This window comes from Callithrix jacchus, chromosome 22, assembly GCF_049354715.1.
Source record: "Callithrix jacchus isolate 240 chromosome 22, calJac240_pri, whole genome shotgun sequence".
In the NCBI taxonomy this organism is placed as follows: Eukaryota; Metazoa; Chordata; class Mammalia; order Primates; family Cebidae; genus Callithrix; species Callithrix jacchus.
This window is the reverse complement of record NC_133523.1, coordinates 19,722,394-19,746,316: the sequence shown is the minus strand read 5'-3', so window position 1 is coordinate 19,746,316 and position 23,923 is coordinate 19,722,394. Positions and strand designations below refer to the sequence as shown.

The following is a 23,923-nucleotide window of genomic DNA, read 5'->3' as shown; positions in this document are numbered from 1 at the left end:
GAATTGCTTGAACCCAGAAGGCAGAGGTTGCGGTGAGCCGAGATCATGCCATTGCACTCCAGTCTGGGTAACAACAGCGAGACTCCGTCTCAAAAAAAAAAAAAAGTCAACTCAAGATGAATTAAAGACTTAAAGGCAAAACTTATAGTTAAAAAAAAAATACCCAGAACATAAATAACCTAGAAACTATCATCCTAGGCATAGAAACCAGCAAAGATTTTTATAATAAAGATACTAAAAGCAATAGCAAGAAAAGCAAAAATTGACAAATAGAACCTAATTAGTTTTTCACAGCAAAGTATTAACAGACTAAACAGTCTACAAAAAAACTTGCAAACTATTCTTCTTAGAGATTTAATATCCAGAATTAAGAAACTTAAGTTTACAAAAAGCAACATACCACCACAATAAAAAGTAGGCAAAAAACATGAACAAATGCTTTCCAAAACACAAATATATGGCTAGCAAAAATATTTTTTTAATGCTCATTATATTAATGTAAACAAAAACAAAACAACATCAAAAAAAACTACAAGGAGATACCACCTCACACGGGTCAGAATGGCTGTTGTTATAAAAGTGAGTAACAGGTTGGGCACGGTGGCTCATGCCTGTAATTTCAGCACTTTGGGAGGCCAAGGAGGGCGAATCATGTGAGATCTGGACTTCAAGAGCAGCCTGGCGAACATGGTGAAACTTCATCTCTACTAAAAATACAAGAATTAGCGGGGCGTGGTGGTGCACTTCTGCAGTTTCAGCTACTCAGGAGGCTGAGGCATGAGAATCACGTGAACTCATGAGGCAGAGGTTACAGTGAGCTGAGATTGTGTCACTGCACTCTGGTCTAGGCAACAGAGCGAGACTGAATCTCAAAAACGAAAGTCAGTAACAACAGATGGTGGCAAGGTTGCAGAGAAGAGGGAATGCTTGTACACCATTGGTGGGAGTGTGAATTCAACTATTGTGAAAAGCAGCGTGGCAATACCTAACAGAACTAAAAACAGGGCTGGGAGCAGTGGCTCATGCTTGTAATTCCAGTACTTTCAGAGGCCGAGGCAGGCAGAACACAAGGTCAGCAGTTCGAGACCAGCCTGGCCAATACGGTGAAACCCCGTCTCTACTGAAAATACAAAAGTTAAGGCCAGGTGCGATGGCTCACGCCTGTAATCCTAGCACTTTGGGAGGCAGAGGCGGGTGGATCACGAGGTCAAGAGATCAAGACCATCCTGGTCAACATGGTGAAACCCCATCTCTACTAAAAATACAAAAAATTAGCTGGGCACGGTGGCGCATGCCTGTAATTCCAGCTACTCAGGAGGCTGAGGCAGGAGAATTGCCTGAACCCAGGAGGCGGAGGTTGTGGTGAGCCAAGATCACGCCATTGCATTCCAGGCTGGGTAACAAGAGCAAAACTCCGTCCCAAAAAAAAAAAAAAGAAAATACAAAAATTAGATGGGCATGGTGGCACACACCTGTAGTCCCAGCTACTTGGGAGGCCGAGGCAGAAGAATCACTTGAACCTGGGAGGCGGCAGTTGTAGTGAGCTGAGATCACACCACTGCACTACACCCTGGGCAGTGAGACTCTGTCCCCCACCCCCAAAAAAGCTATCTATATTAATGTTGCCAACTGCTACTGAGAAGAAACTTTACTGGTTAGATTTACCTTAAGATCTCCAATGGGCATACAACTGCAAATGTTTAAAGGGGTCCTTCTGAGTTGTGAGATTATCAACCCAAGGTTTAAGGTCCTGAAATCTTGAATTAGTGGAGCGTGATGGTGCACTTCTGTTTTATCAGCTACTCGGGAGGCTGAGGCATAAGAATAGCTTGAACCCGTGAGGCGGAGGTTACAGTGAGGTGAGATTACGCCACTGCACTCCATCTGGGTGACAGAGTGAGACTCTGTCTCAAAAACAAGTCAATATCAGAGGCCAGCAAGGTTCCAGAGAAGAGGGAATGCTTATATACTGCTGGTGGGAGTGTAAATTAGTTCAAGATCTAATGCGCAACATGACAAAACCACATCCCTACAAAAAATAAAAATAGAAAGATTACGTGTGGTGTTGTGTGCCTATAGTCCCAGTTACTTAAGGGGCTGAGGTAGGAGGAGTCCTTGAGTCTTGGAGGTTGAGGCTGAAATAAGCCAAGATTGCACCACTGCACTTCAGCCTGTGTGACAGTGAGACACTGCCTCCAAAAGCAAAATAAAGATTTAATAAAAACGAAATATGGCTCGAATACCAGTAAGTGGGAAAGGAAAAAAAAAAAGAAAAGAAAATTAAAATATGGTACACAAAAAACATGTAAGACTATGTGGCCATTTAAAAACAACACAAAGCCAGGCACTGTGGGTCATGCCTGCAATCCCAGCACTTCGGGAAGCTAAGACAAGAAGATTACTTGAGATCAGGAGTTTGAGACCAGCCTGGCCAACATGCTAAAACCCCGTCTCTACTAAAAATACAATAAAGTTAGCTTGGCATTGAGATGGGCTACTGTAATCACAGCTGCTCAGGAGGCTGAGGCAGAAGAATCGTTTGAACTTGAGAGGTGAAAGTTGCAGTGAGCCGAGATCATGCCACTACACTCCAGCCTGGGTGACAGAGTAAGAATTTGTCTCAAAACACAAACAAGCAAACAGAAAACACCAAGATTAAGTCCTTTGCAGTAACATGGATGGAGCTGGAGACCCTTATTCTTAGAAAATTGATGCAGAAACAGAAAACCAAATGCATGTCATCATTCATAAGTAAGAGCTAAATAATAAGAACACATGGACACAAAGAAGGAACAGTCACGGAGGCCTAGCTGAGGATAAAGGATAAAAGGACAAAGAAGATCAGAAAAAATACCTGTTTAGTGCTACACTCAGGACCTCAGTGACAAAATAATCGATACCAAACTCCCATGAAACGATTTTACCTACATTACAAAACTGCACGTGTACACCTGAACCAAAAAGAAAAGTTAAGAAAAACCCGAGTGCAGAAGAGTGCAATATAACTGGAAAGAATTGTTTGTTCTACAGATAGTGGTCCTAGTGGATTATCTGTGTATTTTATCTTTTCACCTCTGTTTTTGTTCTATACAGAGTGGGTTAAGGGCTCCTCTTAATACAAGGCAAGAATGTTTGACTCTACTTGGATTCAAGGATCAACTTAGGAAGGTTAAGTCCTTCCTAAGATTTAGAAGGTTAGAGAACCCCCTCAGTAAAGTCCCTCTCAGCTAAGAACTGGTTTCACACTACAGGAAGTGAACTGCTATCCTTTTTGGATTAATCTATCTTGCACTCTTCGCTCTGGTGGCTATGGGTGACAGAATCAGGCATCTATAGGGCCATGGGACATGGGGAGCTTTTTCTCTTAAAAATGAAAGACCTGAGAGCTGATGGGACTGCTGAAAAAAATCCTTTTGCTACCAAGCGGCTGCCTGAACTTGTTGTAAAATATATTGCAGTTGTACTCTTTGTTAGAAATGCAGGATAAACTTACTGAATGTTTTCTTTTTCTTTTTGTTTGAGATGGAGTCTCCTACTGTCACCCAGGCTAGAGGGCAGTGGCGTGATCTTGGCTCACTGCAACCTCCACCTCCCGGGTTGAAGTGATTCTCCTGCCTCAGCCTCCTGAGTAGCTGGGATTACAGGCAAACACTACCACGCCTGGCTAACTTTTTGTATTTTTGGTAGAGACAGGATTTCATCATGTTGGTCAGGCTGGTCTCAAACTCCTGACGTCAAGTGATTTGCCCACCTCAGCCTCCCAAAGTGTTGGGATTACAGGCGTAAGCTACCATTCCCAGCCTGGATGTTTTCTTAAATTAAACACTTATTAAGTTTTGAGATAACCCCTTTTGTTGGAACTCAGAGTTATGGATAAGAGTCAGCACAGGATACTGGTCATAAAGACCTGGCTGACAAAACAGCTTGCAGTAAAGAATTGGGACAAACCCAACAAAATGAAGATGGTCACGAGTGTGATCTCTGGTCATTCTCATTGCTACACTCCGTCTAGTGCCATGAGAGTTTACAAATGCCATGAAAACATCAGGAAGTTAACCTATATGGTCTAAAATGGGGATGCACAAATAACCCACCCCTTGTTTAGTGTGTAATCAAGAAATAACCATAAAAATAGGTAACCAGTAGGACTCTGGACTGCTCTGCCAATGGAGTAACCAATTCTTTTATTTTCTTACTTTCTTAATAACTTGCTTTCATTTTATTCTATGGACTCAGCCTGAATTCTTTCTTGAGTAAAATCAAAGGAACCCTCTCTTGGGGTTTAAATTGGAACCTTTTTTTGGTAAAAACTTGGCACATATTCTTCTTTTTCTCATTAAAACAATCACCTGCATTTGTCTTCAGTGGTCTAAAAATTTTTCACAGGCTACTAAACTTTGAGCTACCCTCAGTCTGTGTAATTATACAGCTTCAGTCTGTGTCCCTCCTAAGAACATGCTGACTTCAGTGTAAAACATTCTCTGATGTAAAATTGATTTTTTAAGCCCCCATTTGCCCTTCCCCTCCATTCTTTCTAACCTTGTAGGCTCCACTCTGAAAAAAAGCCTTTGTCTGCCTAAAATTGCATTCCTTATATAGTTGGCATTCCTCCTGGAATCTTCTGGAATTCAATTTCTTCTAGGTTTCTACTTAGAAAAAAAATCTAACTCGGGCGCATTATTTTTAATTACTACACTCAGAGAAACATAACTCAGACTTCAGCAACTCTAAACTGCCACTTAAGCTCTGATCACATAACCAGGGAATTTTCACCTTTAATGTACAAATTCAGATACTACATAAATGCACCTAACCAATTACTAAATTTGGTTTTCTTCATAATGCGCTTTATAAAAGACTTTCCTTCAAGCCTCTCCCATAGACCATAAACCACAAACCATAGCTGGGTGCTCTACAATTCTAGAACCACTCTTACATTAAATTATTTAATATTTTTGCAGTGACTCCCATAAATTTCTAATACGAGAAAACAGGAACTGGGAACCCCACGGGCCAAAGCTTTTCCCTTTCATGAACCAGTACCCCAAGTAAGGATTCTCCCCTGACGACCCCCCTGGGGTCCCTGCACAATCTTGGAGAGATGCAGCTGCAGGTGCAAAGCTGCCCAGAGAGGGCTCCAGACCAGGGCACACTCGCTGTGTAGGGAAGAGACAGGATGCCCCAGGGCCGTCTGTTGGCACAGCCGCCATCTTATGGATGAAGGGAAGTGAGGGTAAGCTGGGCAAAGAGAACTCAGGGTGCAGATTGTGGAGCTGACTGCGGAATGCCCTGAGTCCCGCCACAGCCGCTTTCCACCAGTTAAAACCAGCCCCTTTCCTTCTCTTGGGATGTTGGACCCAGCACTCTCACCATTTCCTGGCTTGCATGGGGTCTTTGCATCTTAGCGGTGGATCTTCCAATACCTGCAGGTCACAGGGCCACAGAGGCTGGGCCTTAAGGAGCAGAGACACAGAGCAGTGGAGACAAGACCTGGAGCTCCAGCTGCAGGGAGAGACAAAGGACCGGCCACATTCCGGAAGCTGTCGGTCGCTCCAGCTGCCTACCTGATTGGACAGTTCCCAGCCCTATGTCGCTGACTGGATAACGTTTAAAACCCCACCCTCCCAGGCCCTGGGTGACAGAAGATGTGATTAGATGCCGGACTGAAGAGTGACAGCCTAGGCTGCAGTCTTTTCAGGCAGGGCTTCCTCCCTGAACTGGGCCAGGCCCACTCCAGAAGGTATTTGCATTCAACCTTGTGTATAAGGTCATATGCATTTGTAAATAATATATCATATGGCTATGCACAAATGAAAGAATATAATAACCAGTGTTTTAAAATTTTAGCATTTTTACCTTCTTGGCTTATGGTCCTTTGAGCAGCCTGATATTTTAAAAAGGAGGGAATCCTCTCAGATAAAATGTGAGCCACATGTAAATTTTGAATTTTCTAGTAGCCAAACTTTAAAAAGAAACAAGGGGCTGGGCGCGGTGGCTCACGCCTGTAATGCCAGCATTTTGGGAGGCCACGGCGGGTGGATCACAAGGTCAGAGGTTTGAGAACAGCCTGGCTAACATTGTGAAACCCTGTCTCTGCTAAAAATACAAAATTAGCCAGACGTGGTGGTGTGCGGTTATAATCCCAGGCACTCAGGAGGCTGAGGCAGGAGAATCACTTGAACCCAGTGCAAGGTGCTTTGAACTGGCTGCACCATGGACTAAGTCACAGTGACCTCTGTGACCCACATATACACCTCCAGATGGACTGCCGGAGCCAGAAAGTCTGAGTCTACCTTATGACATTGGACCCTATGACCTGATTAACCGGCCTTGCACCATTTTGCCACTGTTCCTGCCTCAACCCTTCCTGCCTCAACTGATAAGCCAACTTTGTAACACTGGACCTTGGACTTTGTGACACCCCCACCCCTGCTTGCAAAAAACCTCCCTGAACTATAACTTCTGTAACTTTCCACTGCCTACCCCAAACCTATAAAAGCAACTCCTATCTCACCGCCCTCCGCTGACTCTCTTTTCCGATTCAGCCTGGCCGCACCAAGGTGAATAAAACATGTTGCTCACACAAAGCCTGTTAAGGGGAATGGGGTTATCTTCATTTAGAGCACACTTAACACCCAGGAGTCAGAGGCTGCAGTGAGCCAAATCACCCCACTGCACTCAAGCCTCGAGAAAGAGCGAGACTCCGTCTCAAAAAGAAAAAAAAAAGCCATCTATGACAAACCCACAGCCAGCAATATACGGAACGAGGAAAAGTTGAAAACATTCCCCCTGAGAACTGGAACAAGAAAACGATGGCCACTTTCACCACTTCTATTCAACATAGTATTGGCCGTCCTAGACAGAACATTCAGACAAGAGAAGGAAAGAAAGGACATCCAAATTGGCAAAGAGGAAGTTAACCTATCACTGTTCACTGATGATAAGATCAGTAAAGTTTGAGGATACAAAGTCAATGTACGCAAATCAGTAGCACTGCTACACACTAACAGTCACCGAACTGAGAATCAAATACAGAACTCAAACTTTTTAGTAACAGCTGTAAAAAAACAATGAAATAATTAGAAATACACCTAATCGGGGATGAGAACGGTGGCTCACGCCTGTAATCCCAGCACTTTGGGAGGCCATGGCGGGCAGATAACCTGAGGTTGGGAGTTTGAGACCAGCATGACCAACATGGAGAAACCCCGTTTCTACTAAAAATATAAAATTAGCTGGGCATGGTGGCGCATGCCCATAATTTCAGCTACTTGGGAGGCTGAGGCAGGAGAGTCACTTGAACCTGGGAGGCGAATGTTGCAGTGAGCCGAGATTGCACCAATTCACTCCATCCTGGAGAACAAGAGTGAAACTCTGTCAAGAAAAAAATAAAAAAAAGAAAAGTAGCTAACTGAGGAAGTGAAAAATCTCTAAAAGAAAATCTACAGAACACCGCTGAAAGAAAGAAATCATATTCTTTATCTGAGGGATCAAAAGAGAGAGAGAGGAAAAAAAGGAAAGAAATCATAGATGACAAAAAAAAAAAAAAAAGAAAAACACATCCCATGCTCGTGGATGGGTAGAGTCAATATTGTAAAAGTGACCAACCTAAGCAAAAGCAATCTATACATTTGAGTCAATTCCCATCATAATAACATCATCTTTACAGAACTTGAAAAAAACAATTCTAAAATTCTTAATGGAACCAAAGAAAAGCACACATAGCCAAAGCAAAACTAAGGAAAAAGAAGAAACCTAAAAGCATCACATTATCCAATGTAAAACTATACTACAAGGCTATAGCTACCAAAACAGCATGGTACTGGTATAAAAGTAGGCACATGGAGCAACGGAACAAAATTGAAAACCCAGAAATAAAGTCAAATACTAACAGCCAACTGATCTTTGACCAAGTAAAGTGGGGAATGGATGCCGTATTCAATGAATGTTGCTGGAATAACGATCAAGGTACATGAAGAATAAAACTGGATCTTCATCTCTCATCTTATAGAGAAGTCAAAGATGAATTAAAGACTTAAACCTAAGACCTGAAACTAACAATTCTACAGACAACATCAGAAAAACTTTTGTAGACAAAGATTTAATGACCAAGAACCCAACAGCAAATGCAACTAAAATGAAGATAAATAAATGGGACTTCGATTTGAAATGCAAATCAAAAGCACAGTGCGATACCACCTTACTCCTGTAAGAATGGCCAGATCATGCCACTACACTCCAGCCTGGGCAATGAGAGTAAAACTTGGTCTCAAAAAAAAAAAAAGCCCCCCCCCCCCGCCTTTTTTTTTTTGAGACTAAGTCTTACACTATTGCCCAGGCTGGAGTGCAGTACAGTCTCAGCTCACTGCAATCTCCACGTCCTGGGTTCAAGCAATTCTCATGCCTTAGCCTCCCAAATAGCTGAGATTACAGGCACCAGCTACCATACCCGGCTAATTTTTGTATTTTTAGTAGAGATGGAGTTTTGCCATGTTGGCCAGGCTTGTCTCAAACTTCTAACCTCAAATGATCCACCCACGTCAGCCTCCCAAAGTGCCGCGATTACATCATGAATCACTGTACCCGGCCAAGAATGGCCATCATTAAAACTTCAACCAGTAATAGATATTGGCATAAATGTGGTTTCAAAAAAAAGCACTTTTACACTTCTGGTGTGAATGTAAACTAGTGTAATTGCAAAGATATGGAACCTGCATAAATGCCCACCAACCAACAATAACAAAAATATGGTATATATATATATATATACACACACACATACATAAGTACGTACGTATATATGTATATATATACATATATATACGTACGTAGTGTATATATATATACGTACGTACATATATGTGTGAAAGAAAGAAATTTAAAACAACAGAAACTTCAGTGTGCAGGAAGAAGCATAAGAGACAGAGAGAGAGAGAGAAAACAAAGAACAGGCAGGGCATGGTGGCTCACACCTGTAATCCCAGCACTTTGGGAGACCAAGGCAGGCGGATCACAAGGTTAAGAGTTTCCATTAAAAATACAAATAAGCTGGGTGTGGTAGCTGGTGCCTGTAATCTCAGCTATTGGAAGGCTAAGGCAGGAGAACAGCTTGAGCCAGGGAGGCAGAGGTTGCATTGAGCCGAGATTCCACCACTGCACTCCAGCCTGGGCGACAGAGTAAGACTCCGTCTCAATCTCTCTCCCACGAAACTCTCAGAAAGGCAAATATTTAAATAAAAAAAAAAAAATGGGCCAAGCACGGTGGCTGACGAGGTGAAGAGATCGAGACCATCTGTCTCTACTAAAAATACAAAAATTAGCTGGGCATGGTGGCACACACCTGTAGTACCAGCTACTCAGGAGGCTGAGGCAGGAGAATTGCTTGAACCTAGGAGGCCGAGGTTGCTGTGAGCCGAGATCACGCCATTGCACTCCAATGTGGGTAACAAGAGCGAAACTTCGTCTCAAAAAAAAAAAATTGCAGCCAGGCAGTGAATCCTGTCTGAAATCCCAGTACTTTAGGAGGCCAAAGCAGGTAGATGGCTTGAGCTCAGAAATTCTAGACCAGCCTGGGCAACATGGCAAAACCTCATCTCAAGCAAAAATACAAAAATTAGCCAGTTTCATAACCTCATCTTGAGTTTATTAAAACTTAAAAATAAAATGTCAATTTTAAAATGTTGCATTCTGTTAATTTTGCTTCCTACTCTGAGAAGGGCACAAAATATCTGTTGCTTGTTTGTGACACAGTGCCACTCTGTCACCCAGGCTGGAGTGCAGTGGAACCATCATGGCTTCATGCAGCCTCAACCTCCCCAGGGTTAGATGATTCTCCCACCTCAGCCTCTCAAGTAGCTGAAATCACAGGTGTGTGCCAGCACACCCGGCTCATTTTTGTATTTTCAGTACAGATGGGTTTTCCACATGTTTCCCAGTCTGGCTCAAACTCCTGGGCTCAAGTGATTCTCCTGTGTTGGCTTTCCAAAGTGTAAGGATACAGGCATGAGCCATCACTCCTGGACTTCCTTAGTACATCTGACCTCACTACATTCTGGCACTAAGGCCTCACATCAAAAAGTTAGGAAGATCTCAAGTTAACAACCTAACATCACAGCTAAAAGGCTTAGAGAACCAAGAGCAAAAAAAACCAAAGCCAGCAGAAGACAAGAAATAACCAAAATCAGGGCTGCACTAAACAAGTGACGTGAAAACACATTCAAAAGACCAACAAATCCAGGACCTGGTTTTCTGAAAAATGAAATAAAATAAAATAACTAAAAAGACCACTAGCTGGACTAATAAAGAAGAAAAGGGAGAAGATTCAAATAAACAGAATCAGAAACAATAAGGGGGTATCACTGATCCCAGAGAAATACAGACAACTATCAGAGAATATTATGAACTCAATGCACATCAACTAGAAAATCTCGAAGAAAGCAATAAATTCCTGGAAGCTTACACCCTGTAAATACTGAACCAGGGAGCCGGGCGTGGTGGCTCACGCCTGTAATCCCAGCATTTGGGAGGCTGAGGAGGGTGGATCACGAGGTCAAGAGATCGAGACCATCCTGGTCAACATGGTGAAACCTCGTCTCTACTAAAAACATAAAAAATTAGCTGGGCATGGTGGCACATGCCTGTAATCCCAGCTACTCAGGAGGCTGAGGCAGAATTGCCTGAACCCAGGAGGCAGAGGCTGCAGTGAGCGGAGATCGCGCCATTGCACTCCAGCCTGGGTAACAAGAGCGAAACTTCATCTCAAAAAAAAAAAAAAAGACTGAACCAGGAAGAAACTGAATCCCTGAACAGAACAATAATAAGTTCTGAAATTGGGGCAGTAATAAATAGCCTGCCAATCAATAAAAGTCCAGGACCAGATGGATTCGCAGCTGAATTCTCCCAAGGAAGAGCTGGTACTGTTCCTACTGAAACTATTCCAAAAACTGAAGAGAAGGGACTCCCTAAACTCATACTATCAGGCCAGAACCATCTTAACATAAAAACCTGAAAAAGTCCCAACAAAAAAGAAAGCTTCATGTCAATATCCTTGATGAACATTGATGCAAAAATCTTCCAACAAAATACTAGCAAAGCAAATTCAGCAGCAAATCAAAAAACTTATCCACCATGCTCAGGTGGGCTCTATCTCAGGGATGTAAGTCTGGGTCAAAATACCCAAATTAATAACTACAATTCATTACAGAAACAGAACAAGGGACAAAATCCACATGATCATTTCAGTCAATGCAGAAAAGAAGCTCTCAATAAACTAGTTATTGGGAAAAAAAAAAAACCTCAATAGGAGCCATTTATGACAAACCCAGCATTATACTGAATGGGAAAAAGCTGGAAGCAGTCTCCTTGAAAATAGGAATGAGACAAAAATGTCGTCTCTAATCTCTCCTATTCAACTGGAAGTTCTGGTCTGGGTAATCAGGCAACAGAAAGAAAGAAAGGGCATCCAAATAGGAAGAGAGGAAATCAAACTATCCCTGTTTGCAGGTTACATGATCCTATATCTAGAAAACCCCATAGTCTCAGCCCAAAAGCTCCTTAAGCTGATAAACAACTTCAGCAAAAATCTCAGAATGCAAAATCAATGTGAAAAATTACTAGCATTCCTATACTCAAACAACAGTCAAGACAAGAGCCAACTCATGAATGAACTCACATTCACAGTGTCACAAAAAGAATAAAATACCCAGGAATACAGATAACTACCAGGGAGGCAGAAGATCTCAGGAACTACAAATCGCTGCTCAGAGAAATCAGAAGTGACACAAACAAACATATTCCATGCTCATGAACAGAAAGAATCAATATCATTAAAATGGCCATATTGCCCAAAGCAATTTATATATTCAACGCTATTCCCAATAAACAACCACTGACATTCTTACTGAATTTAAAAGAATTATTTAAAATTTATATAAAACCAAAAGAGCCTGAATAGCCAAGGTAATCCTAATCAAATAACAAAGCTAGAGGCATCATGCTGCTCAACTCCCAGCTATACTACAAGGCTATGATAACCAAAACAGCATGGTACTGATACAAGAACAGAAACATAGATCAGTGGAACAGAACAGAGGGCCAGAAATCAAGCTGCACACCTACAACCATCTGACCTTTGACAAAGCTGGCAAAATGAAGCAATGGGGAAAGAATTTTCAGTAAATTTTGCTGGGAGAACTGGCTAGTCATAAGCAAAAAATTGAACCTGGACCCCTTCCTTATACCCTATACAAACATTTACTCAAGATGGATTGAAGACTTAAATGTAAAACCCAAAACTTATAAAAACCCTGAAAGACAACCTAGGCAATACCATTCAGGACATAGGCAAAGGCAAAGACTTCATGACGAAGATGCCAAAGCAATTGCAACAAAAGCAAAAATTGACAAATGCGATTTAATTAAGTTAAAGAGCTTCCGGCTGGGTGTGGTGGCTCAAGCCTGTAATCCCAACACTTTGGGAGGCTGAGGTGGGTGGATCATCTGAGGTCGAAAGTTTAAGACCAGCCTGGCCATCATGGTGAAACCTCATCTCTACTAACTATAAAATATTAGCCAGATGTGGTGGCATACACCTGTAATCCCAGTTACTCTGGAAGCTGAGGCAGGAGAATTGCTTGAACCCGGGAGACAAAGGTTGCAGTGAGCTTATCGCACCACTGCACTCTAGCCTGGGAGACAGTGTCTCCAGTCAATCCATCAATATATGAAGAGTATCTACTGGTCTACTGGACAAGTGGAAGATTATGTTTTATAAACAAAACCATCTTTGAAAATACTGGTTGATTCCTCTTTAAAAGGTACAAACATAGCCGGGCCTAGTGATGCATCCCTGGAATCCCATCTACTCGGGAGTCTGAGGCAGAAGAATCGCTTGAAACCAGGAGATGGAGGTTGTAGTGAGCGGAGATGACGCCACTCACTCCATTCCAGCCTGGGCTACAGAGCAAGACTGTCTCAAAATATAGTTCTTTTAAAAAACTTTTAAGTTCAAGGATCCAAGTGCAGGTTTGTGACATAGGTAAACTGTGTCACGGGGATTTCCTGTATGGATTATTTACTAACCCAGGTACTGAGCCTAGTACCCGTTCGTTATTTTTTCTGATCCTCTTTCTCTTCTCACCTTCCACTTTTTGAAAAACCCCAGTGTGTGTTGCTTCCTTCCCTGTGTCTGTGTGTTCTCATTATTTACCTCTCAATCATAAGGGAGAAAATGTGGCATTTGTTTTGTTCCTGTGTTAGTTTGCTAAGGATAATGGCCTCCAGCTCTCCAGCTCCATCCACACCCCTGCAAAGGGCATGGTCTCATTTTTCTTATAGCTGTGTAGCATTTTTATTTTTATTTTTTGAGACGGGAGTTTTGCTCTTGTTGCCCAGGCTGGAGTGCAATGGCGCGACCTTGGCTCACTGCAACCTTTGTCTCCTGGGTTCAAGCAATTCTGCCTCAAACTACCGAGTAGCTGGGATTACAGGCATTCGCCAACACACCCGGCTAATTTTTTTTTTGTATTTTTAGTAGAGATGGGGGTTCCACCATGTTGGCCAAGATGGTCTCGATCTTGTGACCTCGTGATCCACCCGCCTCGATCTCCCAAAGTGCTGGGATTACAGGTGTGAGCCTTTGCGCCCAGCTATGGGTGCATATTTCATAGTGTATATGTACCACATTTTTCTTTGTACAGTCTATCATTTATGGAAGTTTACATTGAGTCCATGTGTTTGCTGTGGTGGATGGTGCAGCAGTGAACATACATGTTCATGTGTATTTATAACAGAATAATTTATATTCCTTTGGGCATATAACCAGTAATAGAATTGCTCATCACACTGGGCCAGGCATGGTGGTTCACGCCTGTAATCACAGCACTTTGGGAGGCTGAGGTGGGCAGATCACTTGAAGTCAGAAATTTGAGACCAGCCTGGACAACATGGCAAAATCCAGTCTCTACTAAAAGTTCAAAAATTAGCCGCATGGTGGCACAGACCTGTAATCTCAGCTACTCGGGAGGCTGAGGCAGGAGAACTGCTTGAACCCAAGGGGTGGAGGTTGCAGTGAGCTGAGATCGTGCCATTGCACTTCAGCTTGGGCAACAAGAGAGAAACTCTGTCTTAGAAAAATAATAATAATAATCATACTGTCTTCAACAATGGCTGAACTAATTTACACTCCCACCAACAGTATAAGCATTTCTTTTTTTCAAGAACCTCATCAGCATCTGTTACTTCTTTAACTTGTTAAAAAAATCACCTTTCTGGCCGGGCTCAGTGGCTCAAGCCTGTAATCCTAGCACTTTGGGAGGCCGAGGCGGGTGGATCACAAGGTCAAGAGATCGAGACCAACCTGGCCAACATGGTGAAACCCCGTCTCTACTAAAAATACAAAAATTAGCAGGGCGTGGTGGCGTGCGCCTGTAGTCCCAGCTACTCAGGAGGCTGAGGCAGGAGAATTGCTTGAATCCGGGAGGCGGAGGCTGCAGTGAGCCAAGATTGTGCCACTACACTCCAGCCTGGCGCCTGGTGACAGAGTTAGACTCTGTCTCAAAAAACAAAACAAAACACGCCTTTCTGACTGGCATGAGATGGTATCTTATTTGCATTTCTTTAATAATCAGTGATGTTGAGCTTTTGTTCATATGAGTGTTGACCACACGAAAGTTTTCTTTTAATACATGTCTGCTCATGTCCTTTCCCAACTTTTTTTTTTTTTTGAGACGCAGTCTTGCTCTGTCACCCAGCCAGAGTGCAGTGGCATAATCCCGGGTCACTGCAACCTCCGCCTCCCGGGTTCAAGCAATTCCCTTGTCTCAGCCCCCCCAGTAGCTGAGATTACAGGTGTCCACCACCATGCCCAACTAATATGTAAATATACACACATATGTATATATATACATATATATACTTTTTTTTTTTTGAGATGGAGTTTCGCTGTTGTTACCCAGATTGGAGTGCAATGGCATGATCTTGGCTCACCACAACCTCCGCCTTCTGGATTCAAGCAATTCCTCTGCCTCAGCCTCTTGACTAACTGGGACTATAGGCACGTGCCACCATGTCCAGCTAATTTTTGTATTTTTAGTAGAGACAGGGTTTCACCTTGTTGACCAGAATGGTCTCGATCTCTTCACCTCGTGATCTACCCGCCTCGGCCTTCCAAAGTGCTGGGAGCCACCGCGCTCAGCCTTACTTTTTTTTTAATGAGAGTTTTGCTCTTGTTGCCCAGGCTGGAGTGTAATGATGTGATCTCCTCTCACCACAACTGCCACCTCCCGGGTTCAAGAGATTCTCCTCCCTCAGCCTCCCAAGTAGCTGGGATTATAGGCATGTGCCCCCACACCCGGCTAATTCTATATTTTTAGTGGAGATGGGGTTTCTCCATGTTGGTGAGGCTAGTCTTGAACTCCTGACCTCAGGTGATCCACCTTCATCAGCCTCCCAAAGTACTGAGATTACAGGCGTGAGTCACCGCACCTGACAATATTTTGGTTGGTTGGAATGTTGTTGTTGTTGTTTTTTGAGATGGAGTCTCTCTCTGTTACCCAGGCTGGAGTGCAGTGGTGTGATCTCGGCTCACTTGCAACCTCTGCCTCCAGGATTCAAGCGATTCTTTTGCCTCGGTCTCCCAAGGAGCTGGGACTATAGGAATGGGCCACCACGTCCGGCTAATTTGTATTTTTAGTAGAGATGGGGTTTCACTATGTTGGCCAGACTGGTTTTGAAATCCTGACCTTGTGATCGGCCCACCTCAGCCTCCCAAAGTGCTAGTATTACAGGCGTGAGCGACAGCGCCCAAGCCAATATTCTGTATTTTTAATAGAGATAGGGTTTTACCATATTGGGTAGGCTAGTCTTGAACTCCTAACCTCAAGTGATCTACCCACCTTGACCTCACAAAGAGCTGGAATTACAGGTGTCAGCCACTGAGCCTGGCCCTATTCATCCACTTTTTTATGGAATTGTTGCCTGCCTGCCTGCCTCCCTCCTCTTTTTTTAAGATAGATTCTCACTCTGTCCCACAGGCTGGAGTGCAGTGGTGAAATTTGGGCTCACTGCAACCGCCTCCTGGGTTCAAGTGATTCCCCAGCATCAGCCTCCCCAGTAGCTCGGATTACAGGTGTGCACCACCACGCCCAGCTAATTTTTTTTTTTTCAGGCGGAGTTTCGCTCTTGTCACCCAGGCTGGAGTGCAATGGCGCGATCTCGGCTCACCGCAACCTCCGCCTCCTGGGTTCAGGCAATTCTCCTGCCTCAGCCTCCTGAGTAGCTGGGATTATAGGCACGGGGTACCGTGCTCAGCTAATTTTTTGTATTTTTAGTAGAGACGGGGTTTGACCATGTTGACCAAGATGGTCTTGATCTCTTGACCTCGTGATCCACCCTCCTCGGCCTCCCAAAGTGCTGGATTACAGGCGTGAGCCACTGCACCCAGCCCTAATTTTTGTATTTTTAATAGAGACGCTTTCACCATGTTGGCCAGGCTGGTCTTGAACTCCTGACCTCAAGTGATTTGCCACGGCGCCAGCCAAGGGAGATTTTAATGCGCAAAACGCTGAATACAACATGGATATACTATTAAATAATTCTTTAGATATCTATAGTTTTAATCTGTGTGTACTCATGGAGAGCAGGCATTCTGAATTATTGGCATTCAATGAATAGCAGCAAAATTTCACAGAAAAACTCATTACGATAATATGAAGTTTAATAAATATTAGAAGGACGATAGAATAATTTCTTTATGGCCGGGCGTGGTGGCTCATGCCTGTAATCCCAACACTTTGGGAGGCCAAAGTGGGGGGTTCACCTGAGGCCTGGAGTTCAAGACCAGCCTGGCCAATATAGTGAAACCCCGGCTCTATTAAAAATACAAAAAATTCACCCGGAGCGGCGGCAAGTGTCTGTAATCCCAGATACTCAAGAGGCTGAGTCACGAGAATCGCTTGAGCCCGGGAGACGGAGGTTGCAGTGAGCCGAGAGGGCACCACTGCACTCCAGCCTGGAGACGAGCGAGACTCCGTCTCACACTCACAAAAATAATTATCAGGAAAGGCTGAAGATCCTACGGGCTGCATCCCCTCCCACGCACACACCGAGTGGGAATTTTGCCCTGATGACCGCCTGAAATCCCTGAACAATGTCGGAAATACCCGGGGCTGCGGGTGCAGAGCTGCCCAGAGAGCTCCAGACAGGGCGCCCCGCAGGTACAGGCAGGACGCGGGGGTCCTGGCTGCGGGTCCAGCCGCCATCTTGCGGCCAGAGGGGCTTGGGGCGGAGCTGCGCCTGCGGGAACTCAGGTAGGCGACCTGGGAGCGGACTGTGGGGAGGCCGGTCCAGCCGGTTTCACAGCCCGCTCTCCCCTCTCGGGATACCCAGCCCCGCACACTCACTGTTTCGCAGCTTTCAGAGTCTCCTGGCATCTTAGCTGCGCGTCTCCCAGGACCTGCAGATCACAGGGGAACAGAGGATGTAACCAAGTCACGAGGGATCCCAGGGTGGAGGACTCAGAGCCGCAGAGACCGATCCCAAGCTCTGGCGGGAGCAGAGACAAAGGCCCCGCCAAATGCCGGAAGCCACGCCCTCAGCTCCAACTGCGGGCCTGATTGGGAGGTTCCCGCGCCAGGGCCACTGACTGGATAAAGATCCGGGCCCACCTCCCACTCCCACCCTCCCCCCATCAACGCTTTTTAAAGTCAGGGAAACAGGCTCCCACAGGAAGGGCCACAGGCCCAGGGAATTACAGCTAATAAAGAAGTGAGCTGAGGCTTGAAATGCACTTGCTCTTTCCCTTACCTGGGTCTGCTTGTTTAATACATCCTAGTATCAACTTGAGGGTAAAAAGAAAGTTTGGACACCTTTTTGAAAACTTTTTAACCATTTTGATAATGCAGGAAAAACCTTCATCCCATCCCTGAGCCCCTCTCTCACCATGCTGTTCCCCACTGCTGACCACATCGTGGGAGGCCATTAGGAATCGGGGGCAGCGGGGGCTGGGAATGGCTATGCATGAATTATGTTGGCCAAAGTTGCTCATCTTAGGCTCCTCAAGCATCCTGTGTAAAGCGGCTATTCTCAGGATCGCACCACTGCACTCCAGCCTGAGTGACAGAGACGTCTCAAAAAATAATAAAAAAAGATAAATAGATAACTGAAAATTTTGTATGAAACAAAATGAGAAATCTAATGGAGAAGTAGGCCAAGTATGGTGGCTTACACTTGTAATAAAAAAAAATTGAAGAAATTGAGGTAGAACAGCCTCGGCCAGGAATTCAAGACCAACCTGGCTAACATAAAAAGACCCCATCACAGGTCCAAGTGCGGTGGCTCACGCCTGTAATCCCAGCATTTTGGGAGGCTGAAGAGGGCAGATCATCTAAGGTCGAGAGTTTGAGATCAGCCTGACCAATATGGAGAAACCTTTTCTCTACTAAAAACAAAAACCAAAAACCAAAAAATTAGCCAGGCGTGGTGGCGCATGCCTAGCTACTCAGAAGACTGAGGAAGGAGAATTGCTTGAACCTGGGAGGCAGAGGTTGCCGAGAGCCAAGATTGCGCTACAGCCCGGAAAACAGGAGAGAAACTCCATCTCAAAAATTAAAAAAGAAAAAGAGATATGTCATAATACTGTGGGCAGGTCTCATGATATAAAGTTCTATCACCTGGGTGCTAAATCCAAGTATATGGCACAATACATGATGTACGCAGGGCTTAGGCAGAAGAGAAGAATCACAGCAGTTGAGTGGTGGGCCCAGCAACACATCACAGTCCCTGCTTGGGCAAAGCCCAACCCACAGAGGAGAGTCACATCACCTGTGTACTGGGTTTAGCAATGTGTCACACTACACCTCGCGGGGAGGGCCCGTGAAGTTTCATATCACCTAAATGATGGGCCCAAAAATAGGTCCAAATTCTCTCTGTGGGTAGGACTCAGGAAAAAAAGAATCACGTGACCTGGGGGGTGGGCTGAGCTGTATGTAGCAAACACCCCAATTGGCCGGGCCCAAGCATGGGAGAGAGTCACATCACCTAGTGCTGGGCTCAGTGATACCAACAATACTTTTTTGACAGGTCCCAGGCAGAAGAGGTGTGTCACCTCACCTAGGTGATTAATAGAAAGACAGCTCATAATACCCCTATGGGCAGGGCCCATGAAGGAGAGTTGCATTACCTCTGTGTTAGACCCAGTGACATGTCTCCATACACAATGTAGGCAGGTCCTAGCTGGAGAGGAGAGTCACCTCATCTAGGTTCTTGACAGACTGATACGTCACAATCCTTCTTTGGGTAGAGACCAAACAGTAGGGAAGAGTCACATCACCTAGATGCTGGGCTCAGCGATGTCACAATATCCTGAGAAAAGGGCCCAAACAAAAGAGTCACATCACCTAATGGAGGGTCTCAGACATATGACACAATGGCCCCTGTGGGTGGGGCTCAGGAAGAAGGTGGAGTCACACAACCTTGGGGCTGGGCATAAGAGGAGAGCCACATCATGTAGGTTCTGGGCCAAGCGATATGTCACACTCCCCACTGTGGACAGGTCCCAGGAAGAAGAGAGTCACATAATCTCAGTGATAGGCCCAGATATATGACAATGACTTCTGTGAGCAGGCAGAAGAATCACATCACCTGTGTGCTAATTCAGCAATAAGTCATTTTCTCTTCTGTGGGCAAGGAATGGGAAGGAGAGAAGAGTCACATTACTTCTCTGTTGGGCCCAAAGTTATGTCACAATCTCTTTTTGGGCCACATCCAGGTAACAGAGGAGAGTCACATCAAAAAGCGATATGACACAATGTCCCCTGTAGAAGAGCCAAAGCTGGACAGAAGATTCATATCACCTGGCTACAAGAGCCAGTGATGTCACAATGTCCCCTGTGGGCAGTGCCAAGGCAGGAGAATAGTCACACCGACTCAGTGCTGGGTCCAGGGATATTTCACATTCTCTTCGGTGGGCTTGGCCAGTGCAGGAGCACCAAATCACTCTGGTACTAGGTAAAGTCAAATGTCACAATCACACCAGCAGGAATGTTCAGACATGAGATTATGCACCTGGACTGGAAACAATCAACACATCAAAAACATGACCAGAGCATGCACAGTGACTCACACCTGTAATCCCTGCACTTTGGGAGGCCACAGAGGATACCTGCAACCTAGGAGTTCCAAGACTATCCTGGGGCAACATGGAGAGACAACATCTCTAAAAGAAACAGTGATTAAACTTAAAAAAGAAATATATATCCAGAGCCTGGAGAACATAGCAAGATCACATCTCTACTGAAAAGATGAAAGATAGGCCAGAAAGACAGACAGAGCTGGCCAGATAGACAGCTAGAACCAGACATACAGAGATAGATGATAGATAGATAAACAGTTAGACAGACAGACAGATAGATAGACAGCCAGGCAGGATGGCTCGTACCCGTAATCCCAGTATTTTGGGAGGTCAAGGCTTGTGGATTGCTTGAGCATAGGAGTTTGGGACCAGCCGGAGAAACATGGCAGAACCTCGTCTCTACAAAAAGGAGGTCCAAGCTGCAGTGAGTCGTGATCACACACCTGCACTTCAGCCTAAGTCACGAAGTGGGAAGACCTCATTCGAAAAAAAATGTGTACACATACATATACACATATGTATTATAAATATACACACACACAAGAAACAACTTCAGTGTGCAGGAAAGAACATAAGAGAGAGAGCAAAAAAACGAAGAACAAACAATTACTCAATGTACTGTGGAAACAAACTCAAAGTGGGGCTAGGAAAAAACAAAACAAAACAGAAAGATCCCCAGTGCCGCCGCTACTTTGGAGGCGGAAATGGGATGACCTGGGTGAGCCCGGGAAGGTGGAGGGCCGTGAGCCGTCATGGCGCCCTCTACTGGACCTAAGAGGTACTGCCGCCGGCGAGAGGCAGAGTGGCATCTGGTCTACCTTAAACATTTCAAGCCGGTGGCCAAGTCCTAGCCCCGGAGCTGATATCTGGTCGACCCGGCAGCTGGACAGAGAAGCCAGCCAGTGGTAAGGGCAGAGGCCCACCGGGCCACCCACAGGCCAGGTGTGACCGAGTGTGGCGCACGGGGCCTAAAGCCGTCTGCCGGGAGTTTAACTCCGCCAACCTTCTGTCCCACCGCTCCCCCACGCTGTCTGCTGGTCCACCCGGGCGGCAGAAAGACGGAGAAGGGCTCAAGGGGGGTGACCCGCCCCTCCTTCCCACCGCTCAGTGGGCGAGGCCCAGGACCCGGACGGCCAGGCCTCACCCTCCGACAACCGCATCTCAGCCATCCCCAGGACACTCCCCTAGCCCAGTCCCAGCCCGGGGGATGAGCCACCCAAAGGATGGGAAGAGGAAACCAGAGGGAGTGGACACCAAGCAGGGGCGCCCCCCGAACCTGTGGCAGCCTCGGAGCAGCCCATGGCCCCTTTGCGCTCGGAAAGCCCACAGACAGAGCTTTCCCGGCCCTCCAAAGATGGCACAGGATTGTCCCAACTCTTCATGGGGATTTGGGAAAAACATCGGCCGGAGCCTCAGACGGTCAGGACCCACGCGGGCCCACAGCTGGGCCTGGAGGCTGTGCCCGGCCCCCTGCACCATGCCTGGTGAATCCCGCGGGTGGGGTCTCTGCAGCTGCTGTGAGCTGGGGACCAGCCGGGCAGCCCCCAACTCTGCTCGTGCCAGGAGCGCGGTGACAGCCTCCCCTCCACAGCCCTGCACGTCTGAGCTCTGACTCACAAGAAACGCACCAGAGCTCCAGCACCATTGTGACAGTTCTGCTGAAGGCTGCAGGACTCCCGAGCTCTGTCCAGCTCACAGCGGGAACTGTCCCTCCCTCGGCAGCTGCCGCTGGAGCTCCGGAGGACAAGAAAACTCTAGAAAGACGGTCGCCCCCGCGGGCCACAGGCTGTGCTGTTCGCCCAGCCCAGGAGGCCTCGGGAGGAGGCCTGTACTGCAAGCCGGCCGCTAGGTGACGCCCAACGACCACCTACGCAATGGTCAGCCTGGAAAGAATAAAAAAATATATATGCGCCGGGCGCGGTGGCTCACGCCTGTAATCCCAGCACTTTGGGAGGCCAAGGCGGGTGGATCACGAGGTGAAGAGATCGAGACCATCCTGGCCAACATGGTGAAACCCCGTCTCTACTAAATACAAAAAAATTAGCCGGGTATGGTGGCACATGCCTGTAATCCCAGCTACTTGGAAGGCTGAGACAGGAGAATCGTTTGAACCCAGGAGGCAAAGGTTGCGGTGAGCCGAGAATGAGCCATTGTATTCCAGCCTGGGTAACAAGAGCGAAACTCCGTCTCAAAAAAAAAAAAAATGCACATACTGATCAAAGAACAATCATACCCAATCGGGTGATTTTCTAGGGAACAAGGGAGAAAGCAACTTTGAGGTGGGGACGGTAGAGAAGACACAGTTGCCCCAGTCTGTGCACAGGTTTCCTTTTCTCTCTAAGACCTTGGTTTAGGGTATATAACTATTTCTTTATCACAAAATGACCTATTATAAACATTATGTTTTCTTATTTCTTTCTTTACTTTTGGAGATAGAGGTGTTTTTTGTTTGTTTGTTTTGTTTTTTAAATGGAGTCTGATTTTGTCACCCAGGATGGAGTGCAATGGCTGATCTCAGCTCACTGCAACTTCCACCTCCCAGGTCCAAGCGATTTTCCTGCCTTAGCCTCCCGAGTAGCTAGGATTACAGGCACACACCACCATCCCCCGCTATCTTATGTATTACTTTTAGAAGAGGCGTGGTATCACTATGTTGGCCAGGCAGGTCTTGAACTCCTAACCTTGTGATCTGTCCGCTCAGCCTCCCAAAGTGCTAGAATTACAGGAGTGAGTCAACACGCCCAGCCTGAGATTGAGTCTTGCTTTGTTGCCCAGGCTGGAATGCAGTGGAATGATCCTGGCTCACAGCAACCTCCACCTCCCAGGTTCAAGTGATTCTTGCGCGCCATTGTGCCCAGCTCTATTGTTTTATTTTTCACCTGCATGGTCCTATGATAAACCAGGGGACTTGTAGCCTCAGAGTTCATGAGGACAGAAGCTGACAACCTAAATGTCTATTTAGAATGAATATAAACAAACCAAACTCTCTCCCATGAAACTCTTGGAAAGACAAACGATTAAAAAAAAAATTGCAGCCAGGCATAGTGAATCACACCTGTAATTCCGGTATTTTAGAAAGCCAAGACGGTGAATTGCTTGAGCCCAGGAGTTCAAAACCAGCCTGGGCAAGATGGTAAAACCTCATCTCAATCAAAAATACAAAAATGAGCCAGTTTCATAACCTGATTTCAAAATACATAAATAAATAGATTAAAATTTAAAAATAAAATTTAAGGCCAAGCATGGTGGCTCACACCCATAATCCCAGCACTTTGGAAGGCCAGAGTGGGCAGATCACCGAGGTAGGGAGTTTGAGACCAGCCTAACCGACATGGAGAAACTTTGTCTCTACTAAAAATCAGGCGTAGCAGTGCATGCCTGTACTCCCACCTACTCAGGAGGCTGAGTCAGGAGAATCACTTGAACCCAGGAGGTGGAGGTTGTGGTAAGCCGAGATCCCACCATTGCACTCCAGCCTAAACACTAGAGCAAGACTCTGTCTCAAAAAAATTAAATTAAATTAAACATAAAATTTAAATTTTAAAATGCTGTATTTTGCTAATTTGGCTTCCTACCCTGAGAAGGGCATAAAATATCTGTTGCCTGCTTGTTTGTTTGTGACAGGGTCTCACTCTGTCGCCCAGCATGGAATGCAGCCTCAAACTCCCCAGGCTTAGATGACTCTCCCACTGCAGCCTCCCATGTAGCTGAAATCACAGCCAGAACACCCAGTTAATTTTCATATTTTCAGTAAAGAAAGATTCTCCACATGTTTCCTAGTCTGGTCTGAAACTT

At 45.6% G+C, this 23,923-nt stretch overlaps 1 protein-coding gene across 8 annotated transcripts in view; it reads right to left on the bottom strand.

Annotated features, from left to right (window-relative positions):
- LOC100393869 (uncharacterized) overlaps positions 1–23,923 on the bottom strand; it is a 53,034-nt gene that overhangs the window by 18,718 nt on the left and 10,393 nt on the right. For 4 of the 8 annotated variants that reach the window (XM_078361940.1, XM_078361942.1, XM_078361939.1 and 1 more), the window contains 2 exons: positions 19,178–19,359; positions 17,400–17,452 (listed from right to left, as the gene is read on the bottom strand). In XM_078361940.1, coding sequence (XP_078218066.1) covers positions 17,400–17,429 — 30 coding nt within the window. In that variant the 5' untranslated portion in view covers positions 17,430–17,452; positions 19,178–19,359. Of the gene's footprint in view, positions 1–5,370; positions 5,503–17,399; positions 17,453–17,937; positions 19,360–23,923 lie in introns of those variants that run through there. The other 4 variants (XM_054249733.2, XM_078361943.1, XM_035285479.3 and 1 more) reach the window with 2 other exon arrangements.